The 15698-nt window shown below is 34.8% G+C and overlaps 3 protein-coding genes across 3 annotated transcripts in view; 2 read left to right on the top strand and 1 right to left on the bottom strand.

Annotated features, from left to right (window-relative positions):
* The first annotated feature begins 1451 nt into the window (after nucleotides 1-1451).
* LOC108780409 (DNA primase large subunit) lies at nucleotides 1452-3553 on the top strand. The gene is made up of 7 exons (XM_018548109.1): nucleotides 1452-1519; nucleotides 1584-1747; nucleotides 1849-2186; nucleotides 2265-2492; nucleotides 2563-2712; nucleotides 2822-3197; nucleotides 3270-3553. Exons 2-7 carry the CDS (start codon nucleotides 1594-1596, stop codon nucleotides 3551-3553), a joined length of 1530 nt encoding a protein of 509 aa, XP_018403611.1. The 5' UTR covers nucleotides 1452-1519; nucleotides 1584-1593.
* A 1733-nt stretch (nucleotides 3554-5286) lies between these two features.
* On the bottom strand, nucleotides 5287-11179 carry Zdhhc8 (zinc finger DHHC-type containing 8). Its single transcript, XM_018548122.1, has 9 exons — nucleotides 10892-11179; nucleotides 10620-10744; nucleotides 10018-10175; nucleotides 9768-9940; nucleotides 9322-9534; nucleotides 9110-9254; nucleotides 8346-8560; nucleotides 8106-8273; nucleotides 5287-7031 (listed from the first exon to the last, which is right to left on the bottom strand). Exons 1-9 carry the CDS (start codon nucleotides 10981-10983, stop codon nucleotides 6320-6322), a joined length of 2001 nt encoding a protein of 666 aa, XP_018403624.1. The 5' UTR covers nucleotides 10984-11179; the 3' UTR covers nucleotides 5287-6319.
* A 1336-nt stretch (nucleotides 11180-12515) lies between these two features.
* LOC108780188 (ribonucleoside-diphosphate reductase large subunit) overlaps nucleotides 12516-15698 on the top strand; it is a 3625-nt gene continuing 442 nt past the window's right edge. The window contains exons 1-9 of the mRNA XM_018547824.1: nucleotides 12516-12549; nucleotides 12677-12765; nucleotides 12957-13134; nucleotides 13207-13570; nucleotides 13646-13947; nucleotides 14035-14197; nucleotides 14283-14671; nucleotides 14741-14928; nucleotides 15019-15327. Coding sequence (XP_018403326.1) covers nucleotides 12531-12549; nucleotides 12677-12765; nucleotides 12957-13134; nucleotides 13207-13570; nucleotides 13646-13947; nucleotides 14035-14197; nucleotides 14283-14671; nucleotides 14741-14928; nucleotides 15019-15327 — 2001 coding nt within the window. The 5' untranslated portion in view covers nucleotides 12516-12530. The remainder of the gene's footprint in view (nucleotides 12550-12676; nucleotides 12766-12956; nucleotides 13135-13206; nucleotides 13571-13645; nucleotides 13948-14034; nucleotides 14198-14282; nucleotides 14672-14740; nucleotides 14929-15018; nucleotides 15328-15698) is intronic.

The raw sequence follows: 15698 nt of genomic DNA, 5'->3' as shown, positions 1-15698 counted from the left end.
CGGCAAAATCGAGGCAATATTATTTATTGCAATAAATATTAGGAAAATTAACGAAGAATGGCTTCGGATAAGGTACGAATGTTTGTAAATTAGATTATTTTATACTTTACACTTTACTTTTTCAAATTTGTGGTAAAGTATAAAATGATCTAATTTACAAACATGTATCCGTACCTTATCCGAAGCCATTTTTCGTTTATTTTCCTAATATTTATTGCAATAAATAATATTTTCATAATGAAACGACGGACATATTGTACGCTTTCTCGATTTTGCCGCTTGCTGCTTGCTGTTCGTTCGGTTCAACTTCAACGAACTGCGGCAAAATGTATTTTGCGCCGGAAGTGCGTCATCTAGCTTACATAAAATTCTTAACCAATAGTAACGAATTGCTGCTGCAGCGTGCTGCGCATGAAAAAGTACCTTAAGATATTACTTAAGACAGTCTTCAAATAAGAACTGACTATGGCCGGTATTCATAGTCAGTTCTTAAGCGACGGCCGTTTACGTTCTCAACTGTGATTGGTCAATTCGCTTACTGATTACGTTTACGGCCTTACGTTTTTCTATGTGTCATGGGCTTTATATTCAAGACCGCTTAAGTTCAGTCCTGAAGATTAAAAGCGGGGAGCACAGACTTTTGCATAACGCATAAACCATATACATAAAGAATTTGATTGGTCCATTGACTCATGCATAAGAAAATGGACCAATGAAATTCCTTATGCACATGCTTTATGCGTTATGCAAAAGTCTGTGCTCCCCGCTTAAACCAGGCATTAGCTTTTGCTCGTCAAACAATTAAATGGTAGGATCTATAAGTAACAACCAATCATATTTATTTGCTCGGCGAGCAGGCTGGCTACTTTGTCGATTTGAACGCGCTCATTGTCTTGCTGCGTTCAGCAGAAAAGCAGCTTTGCAACTATTGTTCTAAAATTCTCGAATATAATTGATTTGTACATTTAGATCCAGTAAGGAACTAAGGGCATTCATATTAGTGAATTTTACAACAGTTGCAAGTTGCAAAGCTGCTTTTTCTGTTGAACCTAGCCTTTGCTTTATATCTCTTTTCTATCTTTTTTTCTGATTTCCTCCCCTCCCTTGAATACAATTTTAATTTATTAATAAATTATTTCTTTCTAGTAAATATTTACAATATTTTTCAGAATTCATTAGTATTTTTACAATAATATTTTTTTACTTTTGTTTATTTTAGAAGTGCTGTCGAAGGGAAATGAGCAGTTAACTTCCTGCTTAGTAGTTACGCTATTGAACGTTAAGCGGGGAGCACAGACTTTTGCATAACGCATAAAGCATGTGCATAAGGAATTTCATTGGCCCATTTTCTTATGCATGAGTCAATGGACCAATCAAATTCTTTATGTATATGGTTTATGCGTTATGCAAAAGTCTGTGCTCCCCGCTTTAGATTTCTCAATTGTCGCAATCATTTTTAAACCGCCTAGTAGTGTGTTTGTTACAAATTTAAATGATAAACGAAATGTTGATATGAAATGTAAGAATTAAATTGATCAGTTTGTTTCTTATTGTTTAATTTTGCTCTTTTTATTTTGTTCAAGTTCGTGTAATATGGCATCCACGATGACAGTTCAAGTTCCCATCAAACTTTTATCTAGGAATCCTGGTGATTCATATTCTCATGATTTACAATTGTATCAGAACGTACCGTTTGGGAATATAACATTAGAAGAACTGCAAGAAATATGTGAAACACGACTCAAAGGTTAATTCTCAATTTTGCACCTTATTTTCTTTTATTTTTAGAATAATATTTTATATTAATATAATAATGTTTTTATTTTTAATGTGCTTTTGTGTGTGTAGTTCTTTCTCTAGTGGAACGTATTCATTTACAAAAATTGACAATGTCGGTGTCACAACGCAGAGTTGCCTTGGTTGAGGAGTTACACAAACAAGGGATAGATGAATTTGCAAGATTGATTAATAGCTCTGGATGCAAATCGCTCACCTACATGGATATACGTGCTAGAAGAAGAGATCATATATCTCATTTTATGTTAAGATCCACAGTTGCCTTCAATGAATATAAAAAACGCTGGTTTTTTAAGCAAGAGGCAAGGCTATTCAAATGGAGATTTTCTTCATTGAATAACGAGGGAATCAGGCAGTTTATGTGCATTAATAATTTTGACTTTACACTGGTTAGTTATTGTTTGCTGTAATATTTAGGTGTCACTTTCTTCAAATCTTGAATTAAAAATATTTTTTGTTGGTTCTAGATCAGTCAAAATGAAAAAGAAAATATCAGAGAACATCTTCAAATGTCTTCTCCCAATGTTAGTGATGTTGATAACACAAAATTTTATAGGGTACCTTTCTTTTATATAGCTAATTTAATTAGAAAGCGTAAAGTTTTTATTATGCAAGGCGAAGCTTTTGTACCTGAACAAGAAATGGCGTTTGTGTTTGTGACACATTTCAGGAGAATTCTCTTATCAAGTTTTGGTGTAAGTATAAACATGATTACTTTATGAATTTGTCAATCAACTTACTATTTTCTATTCTGTTATATCTTAGGTTGCACGTGAAGCTAGAGCTAACTTATACAATGATGAAAGGTTCACTCGTATCTTTGCTTATTTAGAAAATTATATTCACATTCAGAGTACTGTATTGGTACAAGAACAAGAGATACAACAATATATTTCGCTTGACCAATTGGATAAGGTCAAAACATATTGTTTATTTCATCTTATAAATGATTTTATAACTAATAACAATTAAATTTGACATGCTAAATGATATCTTTTAACAAATGGTGATTGTTTTACTATAGCTTGCAGAAACTTCTTATCCTCTATGTATGAGAGTGCTTCACAAGGCACTAAGGAAGAATCATCATCTTACACATGGTGGTAGAGTACAGTACTGTTTGTTCCTGAAGGGCATGGGACTTTCTTTGTCTGACACAATAACTTTTTGGAAAGATGAATTCACAAAAATAATGGACGATACTGCATTTAAAGAACATAAATATACTATAAGATTCATCTTTGGACAAGAAGGTAGTCGTCGAGATTATCAGCCTTACACTTGCCTAAGAATTCTAGAGTCGACTATTGGACCTAGAGATTATCACGGATGTCCTTTTAAACGTATGCTGCATGATATACTTGAAGATGAACTTACTGATTGTGGTTTTAACGCGTTAGGTAAGTATCTAAATATTAATTTGTATATAGAATCATAAAATAAATTCTTTTATGTATTAATTTATCTCGCAGAGAGATCAGCAATAATGAAATTGTCCAAAGACGGTCAATATTCTGCAGCTTGTAACAAATATTATGAAATTAAACATGACTGTTTTGATGACAACTTGTTTAAACATCCAAATATATATTTTAATGAGAGTATGAAACATCGCACTTCAAATCATTCTGGTGAGATTTATTTGATTTTATATGTATTAAACAGTTTACTGTTTTGTATAAATTTTAAAATTACATTAAAATTAAAGATCCAGAAACAGGAGATGCGTATTAATCATCAGAATCAGAATATTTGAAGAAGTTAGAAAATATTATATTAGGACCGTTATATTTAATATCATCAACACACAGATATAACGTTTTTTTTACAGATCTCTGAATGTAAATATATAATATATACATTTGTGTGTGTGGTGTGTGTGTGTGTATTTGTGTGTATGTTAATTTATTTAAAAACTAAAATAAAAATATAAAATATTCCCAAGATAATTTCACTAGATGGAGAAGCAATTAACACTTATTAGCGAATTTCATCTTGCTAATGACTTATTAAAATTAATAAGTTTTTAGCAACTTTTTAAAATTTCAAATTCATATTATCTTCATCCTAATTACCATAATGAATGAACAATAAGCATTTCTTAACACTAAAAAAAATTATTTCCAATTTCAAAGTTAAACTTTAACTATAACACTTTTAAGTTAATTTAAATAGCTCATATATTAAAATTTATGAAGCGTTACGTGAAATATTGTAAAAACACATACAATGACACATCTTTATACACATAGTATTTTTAATTGAGATATATTTTAATTTGTAAATGAAATATTTCTTTTTACAATTAGATGATTGAATTTAAAAACGCGTTTAGTCCAAAGATATATTTTTCTTTTCTTCAACAAAATAACAGGCTTAACACAAAAACAGAAAACATCACATAAAAAAATATTGCCACGATACAACACAGCATAATTTACTATGTTTCATGATTTTTATTCTGTAGATTGCTGCGGCGATACGTAAGTACCGAATGATATATGTATGTACATTTAAGTGATAGAAGTAACGAGCAATATTTATGTACAAGTACACCGAATTATAAACACTTAACACTCGCCACACCTTACACATTATTACCTTATTCAATTCGTAACGTTGTACCGTTGTCTCATTAAATGCTATTTTAAGCAAGATTACATGATTGAAGAGTACGGGGAATTTTTGGCACAGTTCGTCATCTTAATAGAAATAAAACGAGTTTGATAAATAAATCTTAAATGTAGCTTATCAAGAAATACACGGAAGAAATGCTTATAATCCTCATTATAATATTGTGCTTGTAGTTAAGCAGTCGTTATACCAAATGCAAAAGTTTTTTTTTCAATCTAAAAAATATTCGATGTTTGACGTCAAAATGATATGTGTCGTGTAACACTAAGTCGATTCCCGCGTAATCCATTGTGAATCGAGTGCGTACGCAAAATTCAATTAATATCACGTTGCAGCCTGTAGCAATGTAATTATAGCCGATAATTATTGGCGTCTTATACACGATAGAGAAACCATCATGCAGTTCCAAAAGCGGGTTATATCACAAATTTAACAGCAGCGATAGATATAGTAATGGATTTATGCAATGCATATATTACAATTCTTTGTTTTTTAACAAAATCAAAATAGTTTTTATTTTACGTTCGCGCATATATTATGAACAACCACTCCTGTGTACATTTGAGAAAACTAGAACTGTACTTTTCATTTTTCTGTAAATGCATTCTTCTCTCATTCACACGTTATTTTTTGTACACACTCATACTTTTATTTCTCTTCTGCGAACTCTTTCTATTAGAAATAAAATATGTTAGTGGGCACATCGATAAAATCATCATTTATAACAAACAAATCAAATTATAAAGTCTTATATTTTTTTTTAATCATTTACGTATAAATATTGTTAAATATGTATATTAAAAATTTGCTACATATTCCACGATTATTTTACACAGATTTGTTATTCTATCCCGATAATGACTTAAGTTGGTTAAGTAACTCTCTTTTTTCATTTTCAATAAACTCCTCTGGTATTTGAAGAGATAAGGATGTAATAAAATGATCCCTAATGTTTCTCTCGATTATCAAATCATGCACCTTATTGGCAATGGAGATATGAACAAGAAAAAAGAGAAAAAAAAGGACGACATTGGATTAATCGTATTCTACAGGAGGATGAGTCACGGTGTCATTGTATAAAAATCTAAACTGACCTTAAACGTGTACTAAAAAATATAATTGCTTCTGTTCAAGCGAGAGGACCAATTATTGGTGATAGTTCCAATAAAAAGGTCAACCTCTGTGCGCTCGGGATATACTTTCGTTGACGCCTCCGTGACTCATTAATTCGGATCGTCAGTCGGACCAAACGCTGTTATTCTTGACGTAACGGATATTCGCTGCTACGTACGTGGAATTTACTTTTCATTAACAATGACTAAATAAATGATATTACTAATTAGACAGGACACTTGCATTGCCGTTGGTTACGTCTTGCGTAAAATGCAAGAACTCTATCATCATATCATAAGATTTCACTGTCGAAGGAAGAATTGGAGAAATAAAGATTCGTCGTATATTTACTGCTTCATGTGAATCCACAATGAATTAAATGCGTTGATGGACCGACTTCCTCGCCGAGAACGAATGCTATAATATACTGTCAATCGCGATATGATTCACGCGCGCACACATACATCACTGATGGCAATTTATCAGACGTGCACATCGTGAATATCCTGATTACTCTGGCAAGTCCGATGCTCGTATTTGTAAGAATAATCCCATTGGCGACAAACGAAACTGAAGAACCAGTCGCGGTTTGCGTTTACTGCCCATTTGCAATGTTAAACGCGCGTAACAGTGTCAATCGTAGAAGAATTTAGACGGATATCTCGTAAACGGCATACATTCTTTTCTCATTGGAGTATAAGACATGCAGATTACTCGGCGGCTCTCGTAGAATCTCCGTCCAGCCGCAGGATGGTGCGGAGACCGGAAAGGTGGGCTATACGGATATTTCATAGTTCATATCGTATACGCTCGCACGGTCCGGTGTCGGTGTAGTTGGTCTTTGAGATCTCGGATCGTTGGGTGCCGAAACCATTTCTATGGAATCGGTCATTTCGAGGGCTCTGACGAAGGACATCGGTCGACGCCGTGCGTCCCCCGCGGTCGGTGTGGTTGGTGTTGCCATCGTAGTCGCTTTTCGTTTAACTTGCGGCGACTGGTGTGGTTGATGTGGCGGGAAGACGGGCACTCCACCTCTCAAGGCTGGATGATACGCTGCTCTAGGAGCGTTCGTCGTGTATTGCGATTGTTGAGTAGGGCTCGTGGGATTGGAACGATAGTAATCGTACGGCGGAGGTCGATGGGAAGGCGATTGATGCGCCGTACCGCTCACCGCTCCTCCAGGAGGTGGACCTGGATAGCTGCCGGGAGAGTTGTCTTTCCACAAGTAAACACTACGCTGCGGCGAACCAGCCAGTTCGCGTATATTGTCGACCGTGTTATTGGTTCTCAAGTACGGATGATCGATGCCCTGTCGTACGAGCTCACTCTCTGACAGGAAACGCCGCTGCGGACTGTAACCAGTAATGACAGAACCGGGAACCTCGACTCCCGTATTGTTTCCCTGCTGTACATCATAATATGTCGGCGCTTCGTTCACGCCTATGAAATCCGGCCGACGAATCTGCGTCGGTGTACCCGGGTTTGATCTGTAACAGACACAACGGATCTTAGATTCCAGAATCTTCCGCAACACTTCCGATAATCGACAAATGCACAGTACAGTGAACCAAGATGAATATGCAAGTGCTTTGAGCATTGTAGCCATACAAATACGGCTCTGGCGAGACATACAGGAGAGAGAGCAGCGCATCATTCCTGTTAAGAATTTAGCATCTATTTAAGAAACATAAAAGATAGCGAACCTAAGAAATATGTGTATAGGAGCGTCTTGTGTAATGTGTGTATGTATGTATGTGTATGCGTGTATGTATGCCATATGTAAAAATATTTTTACAACCATGTTTTTCTATATATACGAAGATATATGCAAGAAAGCATAATTGTAAACTACGGTATGTCCTCGTAGGATGAAGTTCGTGTTTACCTGCAGTAGGTTGCAACATGATGGTAGAAAGCAGCTCCTTGCAGTTACCACCCCCTGCAGTGGGACACAAACTTATCTATATACCATATATCTTGTAATATGTACATGCAGAGAGACTAATTGTCTACAATATTTATTGTAAGCTACATTGCGCAATTTTCCTTTTTGACACGTTCCTTCGTCCTCCGGAAGGCGAGAATAGTGATAACAGAAAAGGAGGAGAAAGAAGAGCAAGAGTGAGGTGTTTAACAGTGAGGGACAGGAGATTTTGACAAAACAGGCCGACATCATATCGAAGGGTAGCAAAAAGGATATCATAAGAGGAATATCGTTCACTTTGTATTGGCAGCGTGCTCAAGAGATGCATTGTAAACTATTACTAGTGTGGCGCTTCCCTCTTGCTCTCTACATTGAGATAATTTTGTGCAATGTGAAAATCGCGATATATATATATATAATTAAAAGTACATAATAAATCTGAAATTGTATAGATAATTGAATATTTCGTATAAGAATCGACCTAATGTAAGCACTCAATTAATCAATCAATTAACCCTTCATTTTTTTTTCGTATCACGTGTAAATGTATTTCTATTAGAAGATATTTCTTCAAATATGTATCAGATTAATATATATATTTTAATTTTTCTTTTAGTAATGCACAAGTATAATGTACCTTCGTATGGGACTGGATATGGCAAGTGGAGTAGGTACTCCAATAGCTTTGATACGTTGTTGCATCGTTGGGCTGGCATCACCCTGACGTTGAGGAACCGTGGCGGGCGAACCACTCGTCTCCGGTGATAACGGGTCGGGTGTGTGACTTCGAGATCCGTTCATCCCTCTATAAACATGATGAACATAAATACTACACTAGAGCATTTTGCATATTGAAAATCCTGTCATTATCTGTTACCGTGGCCTTAGATATGGACTGCCTCTAGGATAATGTATTGGATGGCGAAGCTGCGACGGTGGAGGATGCCTGGGAGATTCGTTGTTCTCCACAGGTGGCAGGAAGAAATTGCTTTTAGAACCGTGTCTTTGCAGCGGCGGCGTAGGTTCGCAGTCTGCAGATTGAGACGCCGTCGGTTCCATGTCGGTGTCCGATCCGTCTCGTCCGGGTGATAACTATAAAGAAGAACCAACAATGTCATTGTGATCAAAGAAATATTTCAAGCAAAAATAATACATTTCTCTTTGTAATATACATTACTATATTTCCTGAATGAATATTAGGATCAGTTTGGATGAATAGAATATGTGTAAATCATAGAAGGAAATCAGTAAAGGCATCTTAGGACTCTGGATTGATCGGTACTGATAGATGAGGTATCATCGCTGCAACTTATACTCTATAGATATAATAAGAAAAGACAAACATATATGTTAATTTCTATAATAAAACACTAAAATGTGTACTACAAAGCTTGTATTAGGATTTGCATAACTGTTTACATTTTTTCTAATAGTACAACAATGTTGCTAGCCATGCTATACATGCTTCAAAACTGCGTAGAAGCAAAAGAGTGCTTAAAATGTAAGCTTCGTCCAAAATTTGTTTAACTGTGCTAATAGTAAGAAGGATACAAATCATAATAATGTTTAAGCATCAGATTCCAAATTGAAGTCATGGTGTTCATAAAGTAAGAAGATAAGCGGGACTGCGCTAGCTCTTACCTTATTGTAAGCATTTGAACTGGCATTTCTAACACCATTGCTGCTATCCATGTAGGTCTTTACCTGGTTCTCACTGCCTATAGTAGATATCTCTGACGCACACGCTCCACGACGCTTCCCTGAATACTTATCAGGTTTAAGTAAGCTGCAAATCACACAGAAAATTCATTATAACAAAATAATTTACGCATACAGAATTAATTTTACAATACCTTGGCTCCTTGCAATACCTTGGGTATTGTGGTCCAAATTGTGTGTAACAGCAATTGCGCAGACACCCACGTGAAAAAGGATTGTAGCCCCCGTTAAATTTGCCTGTTACCTGTTCGTTCGTAGTACGTCCTCTAGAAACGAGGATCATGTGAAAGCCGGTCAGTCCAAAGATTGGAATGAATAAGAGTATTACCACTCCCATGAGTATGAGTCTGTACTAAGGTCAAGGATCTCATAAAATCGATATCGAATGTATAGACCTGTTCTTTTTGGCTAAACTTTGCATTAGTTTTTTCTTCTTTTTTTTCTTTAATTTAAAGAGAAAAAGAGGAAAGATAAAACCATGCAAAAAGTTCAGTTGAAAAGAATAGATTTTATAATTCTTGTGCTATATGCAGCAGCATTTTATGAATATCTTGGAAATTATTTTCTATGTAAAGGATACGCAACAATAGTATTAACTTCGCTCAGCTGCTCTTTATGCTCCAGTAAATAATATAGACAAAGCCCAAATATACTAAGCATATGAAGACTGAGTGATAGAAGAAAAAGGAAGAAGTATCTATAATTCCTCCTACCAATACAGTTGTTCACCCATGGGCAATGATGATCGAATGTCTAAAAATACAAAATCAATCTCATTAGACTTTCCTCTTACAATCTGTCCTAATAAACGTTAACAAAAAGAAACATACCTCGATACAATGATTGCAGACGCTGCAGTGTGAACAACGCGGAGGTCGATAAAATTTGCAGGTGACACACCACTTCATACGTACAGTGATGCCATTGATCTCCACACTTTTATATAATGGAGCTCGAAAATCATCCTCTCGATCTTCGTCAGGAGGTGCTTTAATAAAAAAAAAAACTATATTACTCCATACTCATAATTATGTTCTATTGCACATATAATGCGCACAAAAATATCATTTTATTCTCGTTATTCACAAAATCTTAAACAAGGATAAAATTATCATGCGCATTATGTATGTAATGGAATGCAGCTTGTGTTTCGCTATAAGTACCGTAAACATATTTCATATAGTAAACTCTATAACATACTCGAAAGCTAATAAGGAGAAATTCTATTTTGCAAGAACGAGTCAGGGGAAATACTTGCACATGGAGATTGATTTTTCAGTCTTGCATGTAATATTTGAAACGTTGAAACATTAGAGAATGTAGTACATTAGAAAAACGGAGAGTACAATCCTGAGGGTGACTTGCCTATATTTACAGTGTGAATACATAAGCTTTGCAGTATGTTACACAGAGTTCACTGATTTCATGTTACCTTTTGGTATAACACCAGGATCCATAAACGTCGCTAGCGAGAAGTTTACCACCACGAAGAAGGTGATAACTCCTTGTAGAACCGGTACCCATAAGCCCCACCGAGAGACATAGTAGTTCCAGCACCTGCGAACGCAGAACATGTGAGACTCCAGCGATATCCTCCGAGGACGAAGGGGAGCTTCGTCCTCGACAAAAACGTGCTCGCAACGCGATGGTACGAGTCGCGGGTGATGGCAGGGCCGAAGGAGGAGAAAGAGAGGGACAACTTACGGGAAAATGAAGAAGAGTGCCGTGGTGACGAGTAGGACCATCCACGCGAACGTAGCTGGCAGAGGCCTCGTCTTCACATCGCATTTCGGCATTCTGCACGCTCCGCTCTTCCGGTGGCACACGATCAGCGCGAATCACTGACGGACAGGATTTCTGCTAGCAGGAAATATGGCCGCGTCCATCGCGTGTTCGACTCACTTGCGACACGTACGGATCGCGGCAAGGACGGCCGCGCATTCTAGATGCCGTTCGGGCGTCCGTGACGTATCGCCGATATGTGAACCCTGATTCCGGTCACTCGCGTGTCATCTCGGCGCGAAACGTCGACGGCTTTCTATCAATATTTAACGGTCAGCTCACGTATGGGTATCGGACGAGCACACTACCTCGATGACATACATATATAGCGATGCATCTCGCTCCATCGTTGAATCTCGTGCGGCCGCAACGCGCGTGTCAATCCCCTCTCCGCTGTATTGCTCCGTATGCTCCGTATTTTGCCATGCGCTTTTCTGACTTGCGAATATTCACCAGAATATACTGATGGAAATTTCAGGGCAAATTTGACTTTTTGGTTGCATTTATTCTTTGCAATATATTTATTTTGTTATCAGAATCGTTTTTTTTTCTGTATATATTTATATATTAGAGATATTATAGGATGCTTTCTATATTGGTAACTTATAAGCCGATACAACCATCGTTTTATCCTATAATGCATTGAATAGGTACTACTACAACAGTTCATTGAGCGCTCGCAGTATCTGCTTGGTCTATATTTTTTTATCTATATAATAGAATATGCCTATCAAATACAAGGTTCAGTGAACGATTGTAGTTCTGAATAAACCCAATATACACACAATTATTCTATAATAATAAAGAAAAGGGTCTTCTTACATAAGACTCTGTATATGCTTATATATAGTTCTATTTTTGTTAAGTCTTGTGTGTCTATGAGACTAGAAATCAATCTGAGAGATCTCGGATAAAAAAATTGACCATAATCGCATTGGTCATGTGATTGATTCGTTCAAATGTGATTTCTTAATTCTTTCCTGTCCGTGTAGATTAGCTTTAATCTCGATTTAATTTACTCTTTGTTCTTTTCAAATTATTGAAAAAAAAGATAAAATGTAAGTTGAATAATCAAGATTAAAGTCAATCTACATTAGAAATCATTGGGCATATATTTATTTTGTGACATATAAGACTTAAAAGAGAGTGTACGTTCAGTGTCTGGTAGATTGAGATGTTAATTATTGTTTCTTATTCTTTACAATTTCTTTCTTTAAATCTATAGATTTAATGCAAAAAATTTCATACAACTTTCTTTTTTTTTTACAACACAGTATAAAAATCATTTACATATGTATATATATGTATTTAGAACGTGAGAGAGATTTGAATTTTTCGAAATGGCGCGAGAAAAGACTTTCGCGAAGTCTGCGGAAGTGACGTCCGCACGAAACGACGCTGCGATTGGTCGTGGTACACGTGACGACCTTTCGTCACTTCCGTTTCGCGGGTAAATTACTGAAGTAACGTTTTCAATCGCGCTGGTTATTCTTTGTACGGTCAAGTGAAATTGGAATAAAAAGTATTTTGCTGCAACTGCAAGAGTGTCCGAAGAGGCAACATGCACGTTCTCAAACGCGGTAATTTACATCAAATTGTACAAACACGCTCTTACTTGACATCGTTATTTGATATATCCTTGCGTGTGAAAACTGTTTTCGTTCCACTGATCTTTCCTCTATCAATGTCTGTTTTATTTGTTGTCAGATGGACGTAAGGAACCTGTGCATTTCGACAAAATAACTGCGAGAATCGAGACACTATGTTACGGTCTGGACATGAATTATGTGGATCCAGTAAGCGTTTGTACATATACTTTTATAACTGGTGAAACAAAAAGGAAATCTTGTCTTACGTCAATTTTTCAATTATTTTTATATTAATGAATGTTTTTCTGAAAGTCAAGTTTATTATGACTTATGTAAAATCGTTAGATTAAAAGAAATGCGTTACTGTACTTATTTTTTATTGTACTTTTCTCTTACAGTCTGTGATTGCACTTAGAGTTATAACCAATTTGTGTTCTGGAGTGACAACAATTGAATTGGATAACTTGGCAGCTGAAACTGCGGCGACTATGATCAATCAACATCCAGATTACGCAATCTTAGCAGCTAGAATTGCTATATCCAATCTACACAAGGAGACAAAGAAGGTGTTCAGTGGTAAGATATTATTAAACATCGATATTATATTGTTCAATATTTGATTTATTATTAATACTTTGTATCTTACAGAGGTGATAGCTAATTTATATCATGCAAGAAGATCAATCACGAATGAACGCTTTCCTGTAATCAGTGAGAAACATTATCAAATTATCCAAAATAATGCAGACAAGTTGAATTCAGCAATAATATATGATAGAGATTTCAATTATAGTTATGCTACATTTAAAATGCTTGAGAGTGATCATCTGTTAAAACTGAATGGTAAAGTTGTTGAAAGACCACAGCACATGTTAATGCGAGTTGCTGTAGCTATTCATGATGAAGACATTAATAAGGCTATTGAAACATACAATTTTATGTCAAAACAATATTTCATACATGCTGAACAGACGATAGATACAGCATGTTCTGTTACACAACAAATGGCTAGGTGATTATCTTCAAGAACAAATAGATTCATTAAGCATTGTATTAATGTATTATTAAATAAATGATATTTTTACAGCACATTTTTATTGACAATGTCTGGTGATAGCATAGATGGAATATTGGATACATTAGAAAGGTTTGCTGTTCTTTGTCATCATAATGGTGAAGTAGGTTTCAATGTACATTGCATTCGAGCAAAGAAAACACCTATTAGAGGCACAGGAGGTGTGTCAAATGGATTAGTGCCTATGTTAAAAGCATATAATACATCTATTGCAACGGTCTCAAAAAATAACAAAAATGAAGGACCAATTACTGTATATTTAGAACCATGGCATTCCGATATTTTTGAGTTTTTGGACCTTAAAAGGAGTATTGGTTATTATTTTTTATTAATAATTTTTCTTGTCATATTTGTTTTGATAAATAACTATATAAATATATTTTTGAACAACTTTATTACAGGTGAAGAGCAATTAAGGGCAAAAGGTATGTGTTATGGATTATGGACTCCAAATTTATTTATGAAACGTGTTTTTGATGATGATGTATGGAGCCTAATGTGTCCACATGAATGTCCTGGGTTAATTGAAACTTGGGGTGATAAATTTGAAACATTATATACTACGTAATTGATTATATATATTTCTAATATAATTTAAAAAATAATATTGAATTTATATAATTTTTAATGAATGTATATTCCTATTTAGATATGAAAAGCAAGGACGTTTTCGAAGACAAGTCAAAGCAAGGGATTTATGGCTTCTCATTACTCAGATACAATTTGAAACAGGAGTGCCATATATAGTTTATAAAGATCATTGTAATTATAAATCTAATCATCAGCATTTAGGCGCAATTAAATGCAGCAGTTTTTCTACTGAAGTAGTTCAATATTCGAGTTCGGATGAAGTTGCCATGTGTAATACGGCTTCAATCGCTGTCAATATGTTTGTGAATTCTACTAAGAGAGTTTTCGACTTTTATAAACTTAAAGAAATAGCGAAAATTGTCACCTACAATTTGGATAAAATGATTGATGTTAATTTTTATCCTCTCCCAGAGACAAAATCATCGTGTGATAAGCATAGATCTATTGGTAAGCTATTTGTATGTAATTTGCATACTATGTACATTGCTTTTCTTAAACTTACTTTTGAAACCTTAGGTATTGGTGTACAGGGATTAGCAGATGCATTCATTTTAATGAGATATCCATTTGAAAGCAAAGAAGCTAATGAACTCAACGTTCAAATTTTTGAGACTCTCTATTATGGCGCTCTAGAAGCTAGTTGTGAGATAGCTAATGAAAAAGGTCCTTACGAGTTATATGAGGGTAGTCCTATCAGTAAAGGTGTAAGTATAATTAAGGAAAACGGTTTCTGTTATCTATTATCAATTTGTTGTGAAAATTATTTACATCTAAAAATGCAATTTTTGTTATAGATCCTCCAGTTTGACATGTGGCATGTGAAACCAACAAATTTATGGGACTGGGATATTTTAAAGGGAAAAATTGCTACACATGGAGTGCGCAATTCTTTGTTAATAGCTCAAATGTCGAATGCATTTATGGCACAAATGTTGGAAAATAATATATCAGTTGAGCCATACACAAGCAACATTTATACAATATATGCATTATCAAAACAATACTCAGTTATTAAACCACATTTGCTACGAGATCTAATCGAGAAAGGTCTTTGGGATGAAAACATGTGTAATAAAATTATTCTTAATGGCGGATCTGTACAAGTAAATATTCATTGTTTAATTTAATGTATTTACTGTATTATAAAGTGATTTCTTATTAAATAAATATTTTATAGTATAAATATAAAAAGGGCAAAAAGAGCCAAGTAAATTAACGAATAATTTAATTTAAACAATCATACAAACATATAGAAAATAAACGTTTTGACTCCGATCGGGTCAATGTTACATAAAATATGAAGTATTATAAATTAAAATAATATATTGCATATGTACATTCTTCATTAAGTAATTCAATGTAAGATTCAGTTAATGTTGGTGTTGTAAGCATAATTAATTCTTGTCAAAAATAAAAAAAAAAAGAAGTAACAAGTTCATAAATAAAAATTCTAAGTCACAACAGTAAAATTAAA

Source organism: Cyphomyrmex costatus, unplaced genomic scaffold (genome assembly GCF_001594065.2).
Source record: "Cyphomyrmex costatus isolate MS0001 unplaced genomic scaffold, Ccosl1.0 scaffold122, whole genome shotgun sequence".
NCBI lineage: Eukaryota > Metazoa > Arthropoda > Insecta > Hymenoptera > Formicidae > Cyphomyrmex > Cyphomyrmex costatus.
This window is presented reverse-complemented; position numbering and strand designations above follow the sequence as displayed.

Bases quoted from the DNA above. Each gene is read 5' to 3' on its own strand.
- Zdhhc8 (XM_018548122.1), bottom strand. From the start codon at position 10,983: ATGCCGAAATGCGATGTGAAGACGAGGCCTCTGCCAGCTACGTTCGCG. The intron at 9,941-10,017 runs GTATGTTTCTTT...TTGTATTTTTAG, and splicing joins TCTGCAATCATTGTATCGAG to ACATTCGATCATCATTGCCC. The intron at 9,535-9,767 runs GTATCCTTTACA...ACCTTAGTACAG, and splicing joins GAAGTTAATACTATTGTTGC to ACTCATACTCATGGGAGTGG.
- LOC108780409 (XM_018548109.1), top strand. From the start codon at position 1,594: ATGGCATCCACGATGACAGTTCAAGTTCCCATCAAACTTTTATCTAGG. The intron at 1,748-1,848 runs GTTAATTCTCAA...TTGTGTGTGTAG, and splicing joins ATGTGAAACACGACTCAAAG to TTCTTTCTCTAGTGGAACGT. The intron at 2,493-2,562 runs GTAAGTATAAAC...GTTATATCTTAG, and splicing joins TTCTCTTATCAAGTTTTGGT to GTTGCACGTGAAGCTAGAGC.